Raw genomic sequence first — 19976 nt, 5'->3', positions numbered from 1 at the left:
AAAGCAGGAGATGAAGCGTCGCTGAATATGTTTCCAAACCAACTTCATTCTAAGCCAAAGACTAGAAAATATGGTGAAGCAAATCTTCCCTTTGGCTTCACCTGCACAAGTGCCGAGGTAGGTCTCCCTGCAGGATTGGTTTTCCCTTCGTCGGGAGCAGCGCTGGGCTCTCCAAATCACGGACAAACAGGATCCCACATTCTTGATTTTTAGTTCACAAACACTTCTTGCAATGACTAACTGCTCCTGACATTTTGGAGATGTTAGCTCTTTATACAGTAAAGTTACAGCTGGATACAAATAACATCAGGCTGATCCTGCAGCGATTTGTTCCCCCGGTTCAAATCACGGACGAACAGGATCCCACAGCTGTTTATGTTTTTGAACCTATTTTGCACAGAGAGGCATTTTTTGAAAAATGTACTGACAGCAATGTTAAATATTATTACACAGGAAAGAAACAACTACACGTAAAATAATCACACCGTGACGCCTCTGCCTTTGTAAATGGAGGGACAGTAACTGCATTTGTATATGTAAGCGTGTAAAACCTGCAGACAGTCAGATTAACAGTATTTTGTTTCTATCTGCCATTCTGCAGTTCATCTCATGTAAACAATAACGTGGCCACAGCGTGACGTGAAAACAGGCACATACCTCTGACGTTGCGTGACAAACTCTATTCCTCGTCCACACGTAAACACAAAAAAGGAGTTTTAAAAAATCTCTTCATGATTAGTCGATTTTTGTTGTTTTTTCCCTTTTGTGAAAAATAAAACTGAGATTTTACAAGCATCAGTTGTTGGACCTTTATTGTCCAGGTTATATATTAATGAGACTGATGAGAGTTGCATAGAAACTCAAACACAGTACATAGGTTTTACGCATGACGAGTCTAGCCAAACATTTAAAAACCCCAACGATTTATGAGGTTATCACATGGCTGCATGTTCTGGATACGTGGGTGAAGGGAGGAGCTGAGCTGTGAGCCAATCACTACCTCGTGGTAAGTTGGAGGACGCTGGACGGACCTGGCGCCCCCAAACATACAGTGGTAATGTACAGATGATGAAAATAAAATATACCTTAGAACATGCCAATAAAAAAGGGGTTCAACAGCACATCGCCTAAAACATATAAATAATTTAATCACTGCAGAAGAAAGGCATCATGGAAAAATGAATAAAGTGTGGTATAAGTTAGTCTTTATTTTTTTAATTTTAGCATAACGACTGTGAAAGACCAAGCCAATCACTGCCTTTACTTCAAAACTGATAACATTGATAATTTAATTAATATTATTAGAAAAAGTAAAAAGAACTGAGGGGGGTGGGTGCATCTGTTTTATTGATCAGATCAAGTTTAATTGACTTGGTGTGTTCCTTGTTCCTGAGCACTGTGCATACATACAGATACATTTATTTAAAATATATTTCTTCTACCTTGTATAGTGTACATTTTAGGTTATGCTGCATCTATTTATTCCTGCTCTTTCCACTTTGCTGCTGGAATAGTGTGAATATTCCCCTGTGGGACAATTAAATGCTTCTTTATCTTATCTTCTCCTGACAAGTATCACAAGAATTTTCATTAATCGACAAACAAACAGCCAATTCACTCTTCCACAAGGACTTCCAACCCCAAAGTGTAAGAGCTAGGCTACTATGTGACACACAAAGCAACATTAGACACACAAATTATTTAAAAGTCCCTCTGATTACATGAAATAGGTCCCAGGAAGATATCGCTGGAATACATATAGACAAGTGAGATAAAACATGTTCCTGAACACACACACACACACACACACACACACACACACACACACACACACACACACACACACACACACAAGATAAACAGCATAATCATGTTCCCCCCAGACACTGATGAATAATGCATATGGAGCCTATTGCCCTGGCAACCAGGTAATCAGATGGCCCACTGTGTGTGTGTGTGTGTGTGTGTGTGTGTGTGTGTGTGTGTGTGTGTGTGTGTGTGGGATCACAGTCAGGGAGCATGAGTGATGGGCTTTGTTCCTCTGTGCCGAACTATGAAGAGGCTGTCAGCATCTCACCTCCAGCATGAAAGGTGTGCACCCGTGGATTTGGAAGCTGGGCTGCACCTGTCACTATTCTTAAACCCCGGGGCTTTTATGTCTCATACTACAGCATAATACATAAAAAAGGATTCATCTTGAATATCCTGGATATCTCCTGAATATCTCGTGTAAATTAGCCCCTTTCTACACAAAGTCTATCATATGTAGACGTAACAATGCATCATGGGGATACAGAACAGTCTGAGACAGATCTCAGCTGTTTCCTTTATCTGAACAGGAAGAATCAACACTACACCAGCTATCACAGCACATCGAAGCTGGAGAGGAAATTCATTAATACTGTGAAGGAATATTAGCTCCTGGCATCATATTTAAGACAACCGATGCTCCACAATTTGGAGTGTGTAGTGGGTTTCATTTAATTTCATTCTTTCACAGCTTCAAGTAGGAGCTTTATCCTTGTTTCTTACCCAATCATAAAATTTACAGGATGATTTGGAGTTCGTTGCTGCAGAACTTGTTGCAGAAAGCATTTCTCAACTATGACACCTCCTTTTAAAACTACATGGCTTTCACAAAGATGGCTCACATATGTCCCAACTCAATCAAACTTCGTCTAACCATAGGTCTACTGTGGAACAGTTCTTTTCTGCCAACACTACATGTTCCTCAGTAGATTTTAGTTTAGCCTTTAGCTTCTTCCTGTTGCAAGACTTCAGCCTGTTCTCCGGGGCACAGATCCATGTAAAATGCCTTGAGGCAATTGTTCCTTTGATTTGGCACTATGCAGATAAAATGGAATGGAATTAAATTCTAACCGTACTGAACTCATTCAGACAAACACAGAGAGTCTTTGTCTTCTCTTGTCCATTTGTATTGTGTAGACAAGCAGCATTTTGGGGCTCTTAGGGTGTTTTCAAACACATATAGTTCAGAATCAAGTGATGCGCTTGCAAACTTGTAGCTTTTTCCTGTTGTTTGGTTTGTTGTCCACAGTACACAGAAAAATCCAAGTGAACCAAAATGCGTCACTACAAACCACGTGAGAATGTTCAGTCCACTCATTGGTCAGGTGTGTTTGGGGTACGAACAACAAAATTAAATACAGGAAGAAGGTCCTGTGCTCTGGACAGTTACACCTTCCCGTAATGAGAACATAAAGCTATGTGGCTCTGGTACTTGTAACGCACATTTACATTTGGAAGTTGGTTGGATTACGTTCACACTACAAACTAACTGCTCTGGAGTTTTTGAACCACTTTCTCCACACGGTCTCAGTGCGGCTGTTGTCCGTACCCGAGTTCACACCGGACCAAACACAGCAGGTGTGAAAACACTCTTTGTCCAACCAGTTTCCCTGACAATGGTTGGCAGGCTGGCCCATCCTTTTGGCTTGCATCGGTTTTTGTAGGGCTTCAATCAGCTGTGTTGGCAGTTAAGTAGTCTTTGCTACACAATTAATTAATTAGCATTTGCTACAGAAATGCAAGAACAGCACTAATAAAAAATCTTTTGTAGTTTTGATTTGTTATTTTGTGTTTTTGTGCTTGTGTTGCACTTATACGTGGAGTGGAGAATCTTTTATTTTTAAACCAATGGAGCAAAGAATCTGAAGTATCCTGGATTGTTAGCTAATAAAAAATTAAAATGTAATAACAGTTGGCTTTTAAAGTGAATTAGCTGAAACAGTAGCAGCTGTGTAGTACCAATTAGATGTTTTTTTTTTTAAAAAGGGGGGGGAAGTGCATAACAGCGTTTATGATTCATGGCTTCTTTTCTCACTTGATTTTAGCTGTTGGTTGATTCATCCATCTCTCACGTCAGACAAGAGTTCATGTGCTCCAGCAGCGTTTCACACATTCCATGACCCCAGTGCTCTACAAGCAGCACCTGCTACATTTTGGCAGCCACACAAACATCTCATATGTGCATGGAACACAGATTCTCTCTAAACGGAGCCAGCGCCTGCTGTGCTGAGCTCAGCTGCCAGCGACTGGCACTGACTGGGTGAGAGCAGCACCAAGTCCGTCTCCTTAGCGACAATACAACTACAAATGGGGATTGTTGTTGAGGTATCAGAGGGAAAGGAAGGGGAGCAGGGAGGAGGTCGGGCTAATAACTTCTAATCTCTTAATCATGATGGGTTATGCTTAGAAGATGAGGCCTGCAGGGGGCGCTACTGAGTCTGTGTGTACAGTGTGCCAAAGTGTAGGTCTGTAGGTGGGGATGCTAAATTTGATATTTAATCAAATTTGAAAAAATGAGTTTGCAAAAGCGTACATTTGACTGTGGAAAAAAAACAGCATCACATGCTCCCACATGGCAGTACCATGTGATATGACAATACAACTTTTGGGAGGGTGTGAGGCCATTCCAACCCCCCCCCCCTTGGTAGAAGCACATATTTCAATGGTTCTAAGGTAAATGGTAAATGGTAAATGGCCTGCATTTGTATAGCGCTTTTCTAGTCCCTAAGGACCCCAAAGCGCTTCACACTACATTCAGTCATTCAAGGTAGTTGTTCTTCTTTTTTTTTTACTTGTGTCAGTGAGTAGTAAGCACCTACTGGAGCTGTCAGTGCTCCAGTGTACTACAGTGCTCTTGTGTACCAGTGACTAGGCTCAGTTCAAGCAAATGTGCTTAAATACAAGTTATTTGGATGCGTCACCACTTGTCCGTCTGGACGGAGACTCAAAATCTCACCCCCAGATTACAGGAAGTTGGTTAAGGTGTTCAGAAATGACTCAGAAACCACCAAGGCTCAAGCCTGCCATGGAACGGAAACTGCTGGAATACCAGCATCATGATTTTTCTCCCCATACATCGAGAGAGTGCCAGCCATGAAAAAAATCGATATTTGCAGCTGCCAACAACAAGCCAAATGGCTTCTGGAGAGAGGTTTTATGGTCAAATGAGACAAAGATTAAACTGTTTTGTCACAATGAAAAGAGAAATATTTGAGGCGAGGCCAGGTTTTCAGACCGAACAACAATCTACCAACTGTCAATATAATGTTGGTAGTGTCATATTGTGCAGGTGTTTAGCTGCCAGCGGCAGTGGTACATAATGAAGAAGAAGGACTACCTCCAAATTCTTTAACTTCAGCTCAATAGTTGGGTGGTGTTTTCCTAGAGGACAATGATCCCATCAAAAGTGTTTTTGGAATGAGCAAAGCAGGCTAGCATTAGGTTTCTGGAATAGCCTGGTCAACTCATTGTCATTGGTGAATGGATTGGTTCTTATATAGTGCTTTTCTACTATACCTGAGGACTCAAACCACTTTATACAATCTGCAGCAGATTTTTCAAGTTCTTTATATCTAACATAAACACACATTCATACTCCCATGGATCAGAGAGCAGCTTGGGGTTCTCTTGCAAGGATTCCAAGGATATCTGGCATGCAGACTGGAGCATCCAGGGATCAAAGCACTAACTTTCCAATTAGTAGATGAGCTGCTCTACCTCCAGAGCTACAGCCACCCCTTGTTCGGAGACTGATGAAATCCTTCATGGGCACAATGAAGAAGGAAGCATTTACATACACAAAAAGAGAGAAGGAATGTGTCAGGATGCTGTGGGATTTGGAAGGGAAAATGCTAGCCCACAAGTCCCTTTATCTCTGCTAAGCTGTAGGCACCACAGTAGCTTGTGTTCAGCATTCTTTACTTATGACACAGCTGTGTCGGCACACAGCCAAATGTCGGGCTGTGAGGGGTGGAAGACCTACACACCAACCATCCATCAGTTTACTACCAAGTCTGTTATGGTATCCACCACATCACTGGTGAACCAGTAAGAGTTCAACTGAATTCTGTTTTATTTACATAGTGGCCAGAACTATTGCGTCAAGTAACTTTAGATTCTATCAAAAGAGTCTAAATATTAGAAAGAAAACCCCAACAATGATGAGGAGGCGAACCAGTTTTCATGTTATTTATCTTTGGCCCTTCTGTGTTTTGTTGTTATTTTGCTAATAAATTAATAAACACTAATTCAACACATTTATATATTTTTATTTATATTTCAGGAGGATTTTATTATTTATCTTCATTTAGGAGAAAGTCAGGCCTGATAATGCCTTGCACATAAAAAAAAGATTCTCCAGAGTCTGGAATATAGCTGGTTTGTTTACAGCTTATTTATTTTATTTACCATCTCATCAGTACATGGTGCTATCATGTACTATCAGATGCTTGAGTCAAGATATTGGGATGGTTTTAAACATGGAAAAATTGGATCAATGCATCCTGTCAGAAAGAGACAAGAGAAAGATTTAAATGTTATTTCTACACTAAAGAGAAGCAAAATGAGAGAAATTTGATCTTTGTTTCTAGTTGTTTCTAGTTAATAGAAATATAATGTCACATCTGCTACTAGGTGTGTTTGAAAGTGTACAAACCTGATGATACAAACTCCCAAGAAGTCCGCAGTTGTTTTCTGAGGATAAGGAAGTAATTTGGAACTTATCTCAAAAACAGCTGGAAACCTATGTGTCTGTCACAATAAACAAAGCAGTGTTGGCTCAATATATTTTATGTATTGATCTGTTGTGCACTGAATTACTCAGCAACTGAAAAAGCCTGAGGCACTGAGGCATATTGTTACAGTGATCTTTAACAATCTGTTTTCTTTCCTTGTTTGTTTGGAGATTTCTAGAAAATTTGTTTCATCATAATTCTTGTTAGTCAGATCTAAAATAAAATAGCATTGTTTAGACTTGCAATGTGCAATGCTGTGGGTGTCATCGTTTCATAAACACTATTGTTGAGATGAGACAACAGCAAAAGTGGCCAGCAGGTGTCACTGTGGAGAAAGGCGCCCAATTGTTCTGGAAACTCGATGCAACTCCAGCACAACTGCTTCAAACGTTTCAGTGTTTCACAAAACACTGCTTTGTCCATCACTAGGGAACACACAAGGACATGTTAGCAGTCACGCTGACAGGGAAACTACAACTATATACAAACACAAATATGCACTCTGGGGACAATCAAGAGAGCAGACCATAAGACGATTATGGATTTGTGTTATCTGGGCATTTTCACATTTTTCTGTTCCAGGTGCTATGTTTGTTTTTCTTTGTGTGATATCCTTTTATTATGTTTTCTCCTATTTTCTCCCCCCCTTCCTTTTTCTGCCTGTCAGCTTAGTCACTGTCATACTACACATATACTGTAATAACTGAAATTACAGTAATGGTTCTCTCCATCTCCTTAAACAATAATAGAAATGAATAAATACACAGATAAACAAACCACACAAACAAGAGGAGACCTCATCTTGGAAAAGCAAAACTACATTTGGCACAACATCACATTAGGAGTTTAATTTTGTTTGCAAAGCTGCCAAACGAGAATTAGGATTTTTTTTTTTAAAGCAATGTGGTAAAAAATAACTGGTGGTGAAACAAGGTGGGCAGGAGCCAGGATAAGCTTTCAGGTGAGCAGCTCGAGCGAACACCAGTGTGAGTGGATCCCATTGATTGATACATGAGCTGCTAGTTAATATATCAGAAGGTCACACAGGCATCTGCCAGCTAGAAGTGATCTCAGTGAGTATGCAGCTTAACAGAACAAGAGAAATAACAAAACTCGGCGCACAATAGTAATCAAAACTAAACTAAAAACTCAGTAACTGGAAATCTCAAACTGAGCTGCAAGCAACCCAAAGGTGAGTTAGAAATCATCACCATGTAGTTTGCAAAAAGCATAATCCCAAGATGATTGAAGCAGACAGCTTTGTCCCCTTGGCTGTGCCTGAAATCCACAAAACCTATGAACAGAGCTCTCAGTGCAGTTGTAAAGGGAAAAATATAAGTTTACAATGTGGGACCTCTGCCTAGCAGAGGTCTCACCTACTGGGGCCTCTGCTAGGCGTTCCCAGCACACTACACGTTTAGGTGCACCGGGTCTGTCCAGCGTCCTCCCCCGCCACCTGATCCAACTCACCACAAGGTGGTGATCAGTTGACAGCTCAGCCCCTCTCTTTACCCGAGTGTCCAGAACATATGGTCGCAGGTCTGGTGATACGATTACAAAGTCGATCATCGACCTGCAGCCTAGAACATCCTGGTGTCTAGTTTCTTTATTGCTTTAATTAGTTTAAACTAATTTTAATCCACCAATAAAACAACTACTCAAGAAAGGAGTAAACGAGGTTGTGTTTTGCTTGCTAAGAAATTACTACGTTTTTAAAAAAATGCATATATAAAAACAATTTTAAAGATACATACTTGGGAGCAGAACCAATGGGTGTGGTGCTCTGACCCAAAAATACGAAACATAAATCGCATAGTCCCGAGAGAAAGACTAAGATATTGTTGGTTTGGGTCTCTTTGTGATATATATTAATGTAGCGCAATTTTTCCAACAGTGTGCTATTAGGTCAGCCTGCTGTATCTAAAGCTTCTCCCAGTTAGGCATAAGCATCTGGAATTTGTTTAACCATATATCTTTAAGATGAACCACAATCATATTAGTCATGCACAACAAAGCCCTATTATGTGGAATGTTGGTCTTAGTGACAGCCGGATTCTGCCGGAGGTTTCTTCCTGTTAAAAGGGAGTTTTTCCTTCCCACTGTCACCAAAGTGCTTGCTCATAGGGGGTAATATGATTGTTGGGTTTTTCTCTGTATGTATTATTGTAGGGTCTACCTTACAATATAAAGCCCCTTGAGGCCACTGTTGTTGTGATTTGGTGCTGTATAAATGAAATTGAACTGAAAATTCCATCTGAGCCTTCAAAGCACAATGACACAATGGCTCCGTTAAACCTAGAGTACTGTGAGCGTCCTGAGGCTTAATAAGGCTTTACCTGGAAAACACATTATAGAAAAAATGGAGCCATGATAACAACAGACATAGACAACGACATGTTTGTTCAAAAGACCGGTGAAAAACAGCTGGTGTGTGAGAGAGAGTGTGTGTGTGCGCTCAGTGGGTAAAGTGTATATCTATCTTTGTGCTGCCTTGACACTAACCTTCGAACTACACTGGAGCATAGAGACACAGCTCACTGGAGCGCCCAATGCAAATATGCATTCTGGTTGAAACTCTTAGAAATGACTGAAAAACATCTGTACACAAGGGATTCAACATGATATTCTGCTTTCCGTGCCACAGATGCAGCTTAGACAAAGCAAACAAACACATTTAGAACGTCCACCTGTGTTAGCCATAGCACCTAGTTATATCAATCTAAAACTGAAGAAGAAAACTAAATATAAGAAACAAAACAAGACAACACAGTTGATTTTGTGCGTGAGCCCAAGTTTTTAAAGTCTTAAAAAATAGCCCTGATATAACTGTGATGTCGTCTGGGTGATCTAATTGCAGCCATTGAGAGTCGAAGGTTATACAACAAATTGCTTTATGGAAACACTTGAGTGAAGTTCATATTATTCATTCTGATCTTTGCAATCCACCACGTCTTGAGCGAAATATTTAGCTCTTTAGCTGCTAAGCGCTTTACTATGATTACTATACTTGTATCTGGGTCTGTAGCTTCTGGAACAATGAACTAAAAATGAAATAAAACAGGCAAAAACATTTTTTAGGCTACAGTTTTTAGTGGTTTCATCTCTTTCTGTGACAGTAGTCGCAGACTGGAGTGATTTTCTTCAATTTTCTCACTATTTATTTATTTTTTTTAAATCCCTGCTCATCAGCTTCTCTCCCGATCAGACTGCGTACCTATCAGATTTGACCGTTTTGTCACGTTTCGCTGCTGCACTAAACAATCCAAGCCAGTCTTTCAGAAATAGCAGCTGAGTTGCTCTAATCTGCCTTGACAAGTACACCAACACCCTAATTACATAACCTGGTGTTGCTTTAAGGGTAGGAGAGAGGGCTTTATTTGTATGTGACTGAATGTGGCTCGAGCTCAATCACACAGATTGAAACACAGTTAACTACGAGGTAATGATGTGATGATGGAGGAGATTTTGGCTGTAGGGGAATTAATGTGGGCTGTGAAATAATAGGACAATCCATCAAGGTACTTATGCTAACAATGTGGGATTAGCAGGGTTTACCAATCGTTTGTATTTAACATCCTAAGATTAATAGAGACAGCTGATAGAAGCTGTAGTTTTACATCAGACAATATCAAGGTCAAAGAATGATTTCAAACTGGTACCAGTTATGGTAGATCAAATTTCACAACAGAAAAGATAGACAGAGAGAGAATATGACATGAACTGCTTATCTGAGAGAGGTCATGCTTTTGTTTATTCAGCCTTATCACACAGACCAGAGGTCAGTAGATGAGTTGGAGCTCATTCTCTGAAAAATCAAAGTCCAATTCGGCTAGTAAAAGGATCAGGACACACACACACACACACACACACACACACACACACTGTGGATTGACAAATGAGAGGATGCAGTTTTCACCCTAGAAAACTCTCTTACCCACCTAAGACCCAAACTCTTTCATGGTGTGCACTTTTAATTTCTCTTTGCTATTTGGGCTGATTGGAACCTGATGAATGTAAAAACAAAAAAATTACCTGATTTTTTTTAACCTGGTTTTTGTTTCTGAGAAAGGATTATATAATTCTATAAGAGCAGAAGCAATCAAAAGTGACAACTTAATATCTAAAAAGCATTTTAAAAAAGTCCCTGTGAGCACTGTGACCTCACAAAGGTAAAGTGAGCTCATTACACATCCCGACTGTCTCATATGACAGGCTTTATGGTGTTTGTATAAATTCTTCCAACATTTTCTGGTATCCATGAACAAAAACAGCTACAGTGATGTGATGTCAGCAGCAGCTCTAATCCGTCATAAGGGTCTTAGCTACCACTGGGCAGTCTATCTCAGTTATGTAAGGAGATTTACAGGCACTCTGCCATAACACCACACTCTGCAGTTACCGTGATCAAGTTTATCAGAGCCAATACTGCCTGTATATGTCCCCTGGCTGTATAATGCTGGAGCATTATATTTAAAATCAATGAAAACTAATTTGGACTCATTAGTCAAAGCTTAGCTTCCAGTGTACTCTGTTCAGCCTTTTTTAGTTAGCTCCTCCCAGTAGCTTCTGTTTAAATTGTGGCTATTGATTTTTCTTTCATTGCTAACTTATTTTTCTGTCAAAAGTGATAGGATGACACACACACACACACACACACACACACACACACACACACACACGTGAATCAGTTGATGAGTAAACTTGTAGCTTTTTCCCATGGTTTTGGTTTGTTTCCACACAGAGAAAAACCCAAGTGAACTCCAAGCGAACCAAAATGCGTCGCTAGAAACCATGTGAGAATGTTCAGCCTGCTCATTGGCCCGAAGTGTCTGGGGAGGTAGTAACAACAGTAAATACAGGAAGAAGATGCTGAGTTCTATCGGAGAACATAGAGAATTTCCATTTATTTCACATGTAAATTGTAAATGCATGGGTGCTTCTGCCAACAACCATTGCAGTCTCTCTCTGCAGCTTCCCTTTTAACTCTTCAGGCTCGTGCCTGTTTATTCCATAATTAAATGCAGCCGCTCTGAACAGCTGCAATCAAAGAACAAAACCTCAAGCCTCTACACAAAATCAGCAACAGAAAAAAAGTCAGTGGAGCTGACTCATCATGGTCATGTCCAACTACAACTGTTGCAGAAATCTACAAGAAACAATCTTTTCGGCTTTCACTGCCTCTTTTGTCTCTTTAAGGTCATGTTGAGACAGAACATATGGCGCTTGGGGTTAGAGGTCACTTCAAGGGAGGGGCGATGAGATGGTTGTTCAGGCCTTTCAAGAGCAACTGCTCACTTTGGTTTAAGAGACTGAGAGGGGTTTGTGAAGGGATATTACGGCAACAGCTCCCAGCATCCTTTGAGGTTGGCAGGCCCCGCTGACTCCCACAAGCAGGCGATGGACCATTACCACCCCCTGACTCTTAACTTTGATTAGCAGCCTCTCATCCAGGATGGGACCCCATATCTCCTGACTCGTTGCTTCCCTTTTATCAATGCAGCGCTGCTCCAAACAGTAAAGTGTCATTTATACCTACGTTGTAGGCTGAATCTATGTACAGCATACACACATGGCCCATGCCACTGCCAGCATTTATATCTGTGCAGTCCAGTGCAACATGCAGTTACATTTCCAGGGAAATGCACCTCACATTGTAGGTAGAGCTGGGCGATAGAACGATAACGATATCTATCGCGATATAACTTTTACTCGATAGAGAAATTAAGCTATCGCGATAGACCTCGCCGCTCTTGTCCTCAAAAAAAAAAAAAAAAAAAAAAAAAAAAAAAGGTCAGCCAATCCAAATTAAGTAGCGCAGAGCCGAACCAATCACAGCCGCAGCATCACGTCGCGTGACTTGTTACGTACAGCACAAGTGCCAAGCCGCACGTGTGTTTGTTTGGGAAGCAGCCAGCGGGTAATGGAGCCAGCGCGTAATGGAGGAAATGAGTGTGCCGACTAGAAAAATCAACCGAGCGTGACCGAAGAGAAAACAGATGATGGTTCCAACGCCGGAGAGATTGTCGAACGGAAGAGCCATAGAAGTTCCGTAGTGTGAAGGTATTTCGGCTATTTCAAGTCTGACAAAAAACAGAGTAGCGTGCACTGTAAATGTGCCGAAAGCAAGTCTGGAAATACAATAAACTGGTGCATGCGTCACACTGTGCGCCACGTTATTGTTTCGGTGAAATGAATTTCTACAATACTGTTAATTCTACTCTCTGCAGTGTTTAAATGCTTACATATACACACAGTTACTGTCCCTCCACACATACGACTCGGTTCTGCTTCTATGCCCCAGCTTTGTTTACTTTTTCCCACCGAGGCTTCTAGACTTCTGATTGGCCAACATTTCTGCACGGTTAGGAATCTAGCTCCACCTGCTGCTTTGGCATGTTCATAGCAGCGTTTTCCTTCATTTCTGCCTTTATGTGTGGACGGTAGGGCTGGGCGATATGACCCAAAATTCATATCTCGATATTTTTTAGCTGGATGGCGATATAAGATATATATCTCGATTTTTTTTTTTTAAGCCATAAGTTAAGAACAAAAAGAGAGTTCTTAGTCACACTGTGTCCCAGATGTCACACGGGCACTTTTATTTACATACAGCGTAGATATTACTCAAAAATAAATTATCAGCATATATTAAATAATCATGGTCCATAAATAAAAGAAAACAATGTTGTTTTTGTGCATAACAAAAAGCTCACAATTGTGCAGTCAAAATGTAAACTAATAGACGCTGAGCATAATAACAAAGAGACAGATTTCACAGCTGCACCACGTCTCTGAACAGGTGCCATTTGTGGTCCTTATACACACACAGTACGTATCACTCCGCGAGGCTCCTCCTCTGTAGCCGTAATTCTCCGACAATCCATCAAGCGGTGCAGCTCCGTAGCTTAGCAAAGTCATATTAAAACATTTTTTGACAGATTGCTGAGCGCTGTGTACCACATAAAATCGGTTCGCGGTCAGTAAGCACAACCAGAATTCATACATAAGGCGCACTGTCGATTTTTGAGAAAAGGAAAGGATTTTAGGCCGTGCAGCCCCTCTGGGCTGCATGTCGTTAGCGCGGTTAGCTCGCTAACACGTTGACGCCATCCAGCCCCACGCACGGTAACTTGCTAACGGAGATTTTCCGCTTTCATCTTGTCATTGCCTGCAGGTGAAGCTATGGGGGAGTTGTGTTCAGTGCAGGAGAGGCGAGGCCGAGTAACGTTGCGTAGAGACAAAAGTGGACGAAAGAGAGGCAAACCTGCGGCTCCACAAGTATAATTATAACGTAACATAGACTATATCGATATAAACGATATTGTCACATCTTATATCTCGTATGAAAATATATCGATATTTTTTAAAAACTCGATATATCGCCCAGCCCTAGTGGACGGGATTATTTTTTAAAACGAAAACGGAAAATCTCCGTTTTCAAAAATACCCGTGTACGTGTGGACGTAGCCTCAGTCTCTGACTGGAAGCGCTAATTCGTCATTCGGCTTTTGTCAGACTAAAGTAACTGTTAAAACTGTTTGAAAAGCTCAGCTATACAACAAGGAGAGATTGAGAATTTCCTTTTAGTTCTCACTTTATTTGATATTGACAAAAGTTAGTCAATTTTGTCTGTTCTTCTGTAAAACAAACTAAGATTTATTTTTAGAATTAATATTTTGTTTCTAAGTGGAATTGACAGTTTAGTCTGTTTCGTTTGTTCTATTTTGAAACTTAAACGCTTTAGCGGCTGCCTTTTGTGTAGTTTGCAATATTTGCCTTTATTTATCTGAAAAAGTCTCATGTTCCTTAAGTACATCTACCCTGTTGAACTTATTATGGGAAATAAATATTTAAATAAAAACAAGCTGCTGATTATTTCACATTTTACTTGTGAGCAACGGCACATTTAAATCTTACAAATATAGTTATTTGGCTTATATCGTGATAGATATCGTTATCGCCTGAAATGAAAAAAACATATCGTGATATGAAAAAATCTCATATCGCCCAGCTCTAATTGTAGGATTTCAGAATGGTCTGTGGTTATGATGTGACTATAGCAAAGTTTAACACAGAATTATAAAATCCCTGTAAAACTAACAATCTAAAATGTAAAGGACTAAGAAAAAGACAGCAGCATTTTTTAAAAGTTAAATCCAACATCTGTGAGCAAGATCTGGGATCTTCTTCAACACTGAACATCCGACACAACTATGTGGCACGCGTAGAGTCGAGAGGTGACAATTATTTCATAGTTCACAACGCCATAGAATTCATTTTATCATTTCATTTGTTTGTCTTCATGCTACTTGGTTAAGTGAAGCAAAATTAAACAGATTATTATTCCAGGAAATCTATACGAGATCTGACATGATATGTTGGCCCAAAAATTTAAATATGGTTAAATCACTGAGTGGGATCTAATCTGATTGAGGAGAAACACTTCAAAAGTCTACCTGAAAGCTCGATGTTCCACAGGTTCACCAAACAACACCTTCAATGGTTTTTGGTTTTTCTGGATAGATCTTTTTAACCAAAGGCAGAGCTTCCGCCAGCTTGAGCGAGTTTGGTCAAAGCATGTGACAATAAATGAAGGAGGAACCATCAGAATGGTATGAACTGGTTGTGATATCGTACTTTTCTACTCAAGCATTTAAAGCACTTTATACAACATGTCTCATTCACCCATTTACACACACATTCATACAAGTGCTTGTTGTTCTTTTGGGAGCATCAGAACTCAGCCAGGAGAAAACTTTTGTCTCCATGTCAAGTGAGGCAAAAACCTCCACAGTCATTAAAAAGTCCACCTTTAGTGACAAGTTCTATAATAAGAGGATGCTGTTGGTCAAAGATTGAAGAAAGCAGAGTGGAGTCAATAGCCTGAGTGTGTGTAGGGGAGTAGAGGAGGCACTGCTTAGGCCTGGCTGTGTTATATTACAGAGATGTGCTCAGTGTAGCCTGGAGGAAGTGTCCAAACAGATTACTCTAAAAAGCTTAACGACAGGCCGGCCATGCTGACAGAACACGAGGCAACAAATGGGGGACAGCAAAGTAAAAGAGACTGAGGCTAGAAGAGAGGAGAAGGAAGTAATGATGCGTGGAAGAAAGAAACCCACATTCAGAAAGACTCAGATCTGTAGCAAGCGTGGCAAAAGTGGAGTCACCGTCCAAAAACTCGGAAAGAAAAAGGAGTTAAAAATTCTAAAATGAGATCAACATTATTATTACAATACAAGAACTGCAGAGATGTTAGCAGTCATTAGCCATTGTAAGTGTCTGTGCCATATAATCTGTCCATTACCCATGCACGCTATTGTTAACGTGAGTCAACAGACGCGTCCGTTACTGTTGTTAGTCCCTGTCATTAGCATACTTGTCATGTTGGCCATTATGATGCAGTCGTTGTCCTGACTGCTCTCAGGCTGCTCTGGTGCAGACAGATGGTCCAGGCCAGTGGGGAGTTTTAGCAGTTTAAATCCCATTGTGGCCTGCAGCAGCAGCCCAAAGACACTCCCACGTCACGGCTGTCCTGTAAGCCCCTGTGCTTCAATGATATTTAAACCTGCACTGGGCAGCTTCCAAGCTGGTAGCAAGGGAGGTTACTGTGCAAACACAATATTAAGAGTCATAAATGGGTATAGAATGGCCCATCGGAGAAGTAAATCTCCCCAGGGATCGATCACACAGCATCTCACAATATGACACTATCACAATGAGAGATTATTATTGAGATTTTTAACATTTTGCAATGCTGAGTATTGCAATAACATATATTTCAAATTTATCACCTTATTTCAACCGCAAATCCTGTTCTCACGGTTAACTTCGTCAGTTTCTGTTGTATCCAATAAGATAAAAGTTATTTTTGCTACAAAATGAGATTCTCAGGCATATCAGCGCTGTCACTACAACCTGCCATAAATGTTGCCATAAGATGAAAGTTGAAATCACATCATATATGTTTATTCTTTTTATAGTTGAGCAAGCTTAACATAAACAGTTGAACTGGTAATGAAAACATTTTAGATACATTCCTGCAAACAGGAATGGTAATGAAAGGTTATGAAAGTGTCTTTCGTAACCTGGAAGATTTAGGCTACAGGGGTCTGAAACCACCAGCTGCTTCCCCTCCACCAAGAGCGCATACCTTTCTTACATCGAGAGACAGAAGAGAGATGTGCAAGCCATGACCTCATATCTAAATCTACACGTGACAGCTCTCACCCCAAAGTTAGCTTTTCAGGCTGGTCACTTTAACTCCACAATGCTGCTGACCCAGAATGCATCTGGTGTTAGAATGCACAAACTATTTTAGGGCCTGTATGACAGCCAGGATGTATTTATACCCCTGAGGCTGAGTGGTGTGGTATGGGCTGTGGGCCCGGGCTGAGACAGTGACCTCTTACAGGAGACAATTAACCAGTTAAGAAAAAGTTCCTCACCAGCTGATCGATTCTGAAGATTTCAGCTCAAGAGCAGAAGATAAGTTTGACTACATTCACATACTCAAAAGACCCCTTTTGAAGGATGCAGGTGGATGATATCAAGGATTGCCACAACAACACAGTGGCCAATGAGCTAGGATATACTACGCTTAGGATTGGCTGGTTACCAACAACGAAACTTTTAAAAATAAGAGTGAGCATTGTCCAAGAGGACATAAATTGTGCATGATGTTATTTTCTCTGACGTATAAATTAATGAAAATATAATTAAAAATACAAACTGATACAATTACCCACACATGGACTTTTTTCACCAAAGTCCATGTGGGAAACACTTGTATGATAATAGACAGAAGGTACGGCCAACTCTAAAAGGAGGTTGAGGCAGGTCTGCAGGAAGTTGGGTCCTCTTAGTAAAACAATAAGCAGACGGAAATAAGGCCACAGTAGCACACAAAAAGCTGGGAGGAGGGGAGTCGCAGCCTAAAAAAAGCAAAAACAGCCTAATGTAGGTCACTCTGTTTGTTTCTGCCTCTAACTTAGGGGCAAAAGAATAAGTGGGGTGCTGAGATGCTGCCTAAGCTTGAAAAACAACCAAACAATCAATCGTTGCAACATTATCTTTGTGTACAACTGGAGATCACCAGAGACCGTGGCAGCAGATCTGATTACAGACAGTCAGAGCAGCTATTTCACACTTTTTACTATCGTTGTATTCATAAACATTTAGTTCATTTATAAGAAAAACTGATTCCATATTCTTTTCCTGATAAGATTTCTTCTTTTCACAGCCTGAGAGCCCAAACAACAGGCTATTTTATTCGACTGGGATTTTTCATGGTAATAGTTTGACAACATGATGAGGCTATACTACATCATCTTTCAGCCTTTGTTGTGTCCCAAAAGTACGTATGATGAAATTGCCAAAGATACGCTATTTGAGCAGAACCAGCTCAATGATTTGGGATGAAGGATTTCTTGAGCTGGTCCAGAGGCTCATCCAGAGGCTCCCTCTTAGAGCTGACTAACTAATCTTGTGATTTTCTTTTTTAAACAGCCCATTGGGAATCCTCACCAAGCTGGCCACTTCACCACTGATCACCTTTGATGAAGTTTAAAGCATAGGAAGCATATAATGCATCTTTGGTATAAAACTGTAGCTTCCCACCACAGTAGTTTTAAGTATATTTTTAAAATACTTACTTATAAGGGTTTTTTTTAAACAAATGATGCCTTTACAGTTTGTATCTCAGCAGTGCAGCAGAGGAGCATCACTGCTGAGCAGATGGCCACAGTCAAGCAGTGTCTTTATGGAAAGCAAGGATAAGCAATTGGTTTATGAAACCCAGTGCTGGGAAGTTATTTCCCCCTTTCAATAAAATTTTAATATATATCTGTGTATATGTTCAGTTTCGTTTGTTCTAGATTAACTTCACTCGTTTCACTTAATCATCCAGGCTTTAAGCCAAGTCACTTGTGTGCAACATGAACACATTGACTTTACGATTCGCAACTTTGCCCCAGAGGCAAAAGTTACAATTCAACTGTGATGCAATACAGCAAGCAACTCTCTTGTTGATCCACAAAGCAAAGCTTTCCACAGTGCATTTAAAAAAAACCTCCACTCTGGCTGTTGCAGAGGGAGAAAATACAAACTGAGCCCGTGAGTGAATGCATCTGGTGACAAAGCAAACGTGCTGAAACTGAGGTTGGTGCCACTGAAGAGCAGACATCGGCTCTCCTTCAGTCACCAGGATGAAAAAGATTTCTGTGAATACACAACAGGGATCCTGCCGGAATTACATGTCAAAAAATACATTCTGCTGTGGAGACAAAATCCCCATCTTAGTCCACACCTGTGGTAGTACTGAACGTAACTATGCTTTTTTATTTTACTATTAAAACTCATACAAACAAACCGGCGAAGAACGCGTAATATATCCAAACATGTCTTTATTTTGCTGTAAAAGTTACTTAAAATGTATAATTTTAAGCCACAACAAGCATCAAAGTCAAAATCGATTCATTTGGGAAACACTGACACTGAAGCTGCAGAGCAGCTCTGAGACGTAGCACAGCACAGGAAGCCCAGATCAGATTATAGGATTCGGAAAAGATAGGTTACTGCTGATTTCTCAAAAGCTTATTACCTTAAATGACACTGGTTTCCGCAGCTCATATACTGTGATCAGACAGGAATGATGCATATCTTTATTCTAATGTATAGACACTGCTTATTTGCCCTGTAGTAACTCTTTGAAGTAACTGTTTCATTCCACTTATTTGTAAAGGTGTGTGTGTGTCACTTGTGTTTTAGAGTGTTCAGAAATCTCACTATATGTCACATAAATGTATTAAATGGTTTACAATAAAAAGCCAGAGCTCCATAGCGGTGGATGGATCGTTACAGTTAACACCGTGTTAAGCGAGAGGGGACCGCTGCGGTTCCATTTGACTTTAAAACACGTTCATAACTCAACAACAGAAAAGAAGCCACATACCTGCTAACTCGTCCGGTTCAAGTCCCGTTTCTGTGTCTATTCCACAAATAACAAAGTAGTGCGCGAAGCGGCAGGGCGCCGCGGCCGACCCCGCGGAGGTCCCGCTCATCCCGGCTTCGGTGAGCTGCGCGGTCCGTTCCTAGTTCTTCAAGCGATACATCCAAGAGGAAAAGGCGGGGGGCTAAATAAAACGCTCCAGTCTTTGATAACGCTCCACTGCTGCGCGTCGTATGAGAAAATGAAACATTCGCAGTATAAGAGCTGCTTTAAAAAAGTTACCTTTCAGTGACCGGAGCTTCTGTGCAGCTTCCCAACACACTACTAACTCTACGGGAGAAGAGAGCTGTGTGAATCCCCGCCTCGGCAAAGCTCGGAGGAGTCGGTGACGAGGCGGGATATTCAAATACGACCTATGGTCCTCATATTCGTCAAGCTGACAGACTGCAACACACGTAGGGTTGCCAACTCCCTGAAAAATAAATAAG

At 40.7% G+C, this 19976-nt stretch overlaps 1 protein-coding gene across 5 annotated transcripts in view; it reads right to left on the bottom strand.

Moving 5' to 3' along the window:
- The window catches only part of LOC146614458 (DENN domain-containing protein 5B-like), a 75849-nt gene extending 55873 nt beyond the window's left edge, over positions 1-19976 (bottom strand). For 4 of the 5 annotated variants that reach the window (XM_085375453.1, XM_085375449.1, XM_085375451.1 and 1 more), the window contains exon 1: positions 19492-19976. In XM_085375453.1, the coding sequence (XP_085231579.1) occupies positions 19492-19600 (109 nt within the window). In that variant the 5' untranslated portion in view covers positions 19601-19976. The remainder of the gene's footprint in view (positions 1-19491) is intronic. The other variant, XM_085375450.1, reaches the window with a different exon arrangement.

Source organism: Diplotaxodon limnothrissa, linkage group LG17 (assembly GCF_057381915.1).
Source record: "Diplotaxodon limnothrissa isolate DT_005_m linkage group LG17, D_limnothrissa_male_GT1.1, whole genome shotgun sequence".
NCBI classification, from domain to species: domain Eukaryota; kingdom Metazoa; phylum Chordata; class Actinopteri; order Cichliformes; family Cichlidae; genus Diplotaxodon; species Diplotaxodon limnothrissa.
This window is presented reverse-complemented; position numbering and strand designations above follow the sequence as displayed.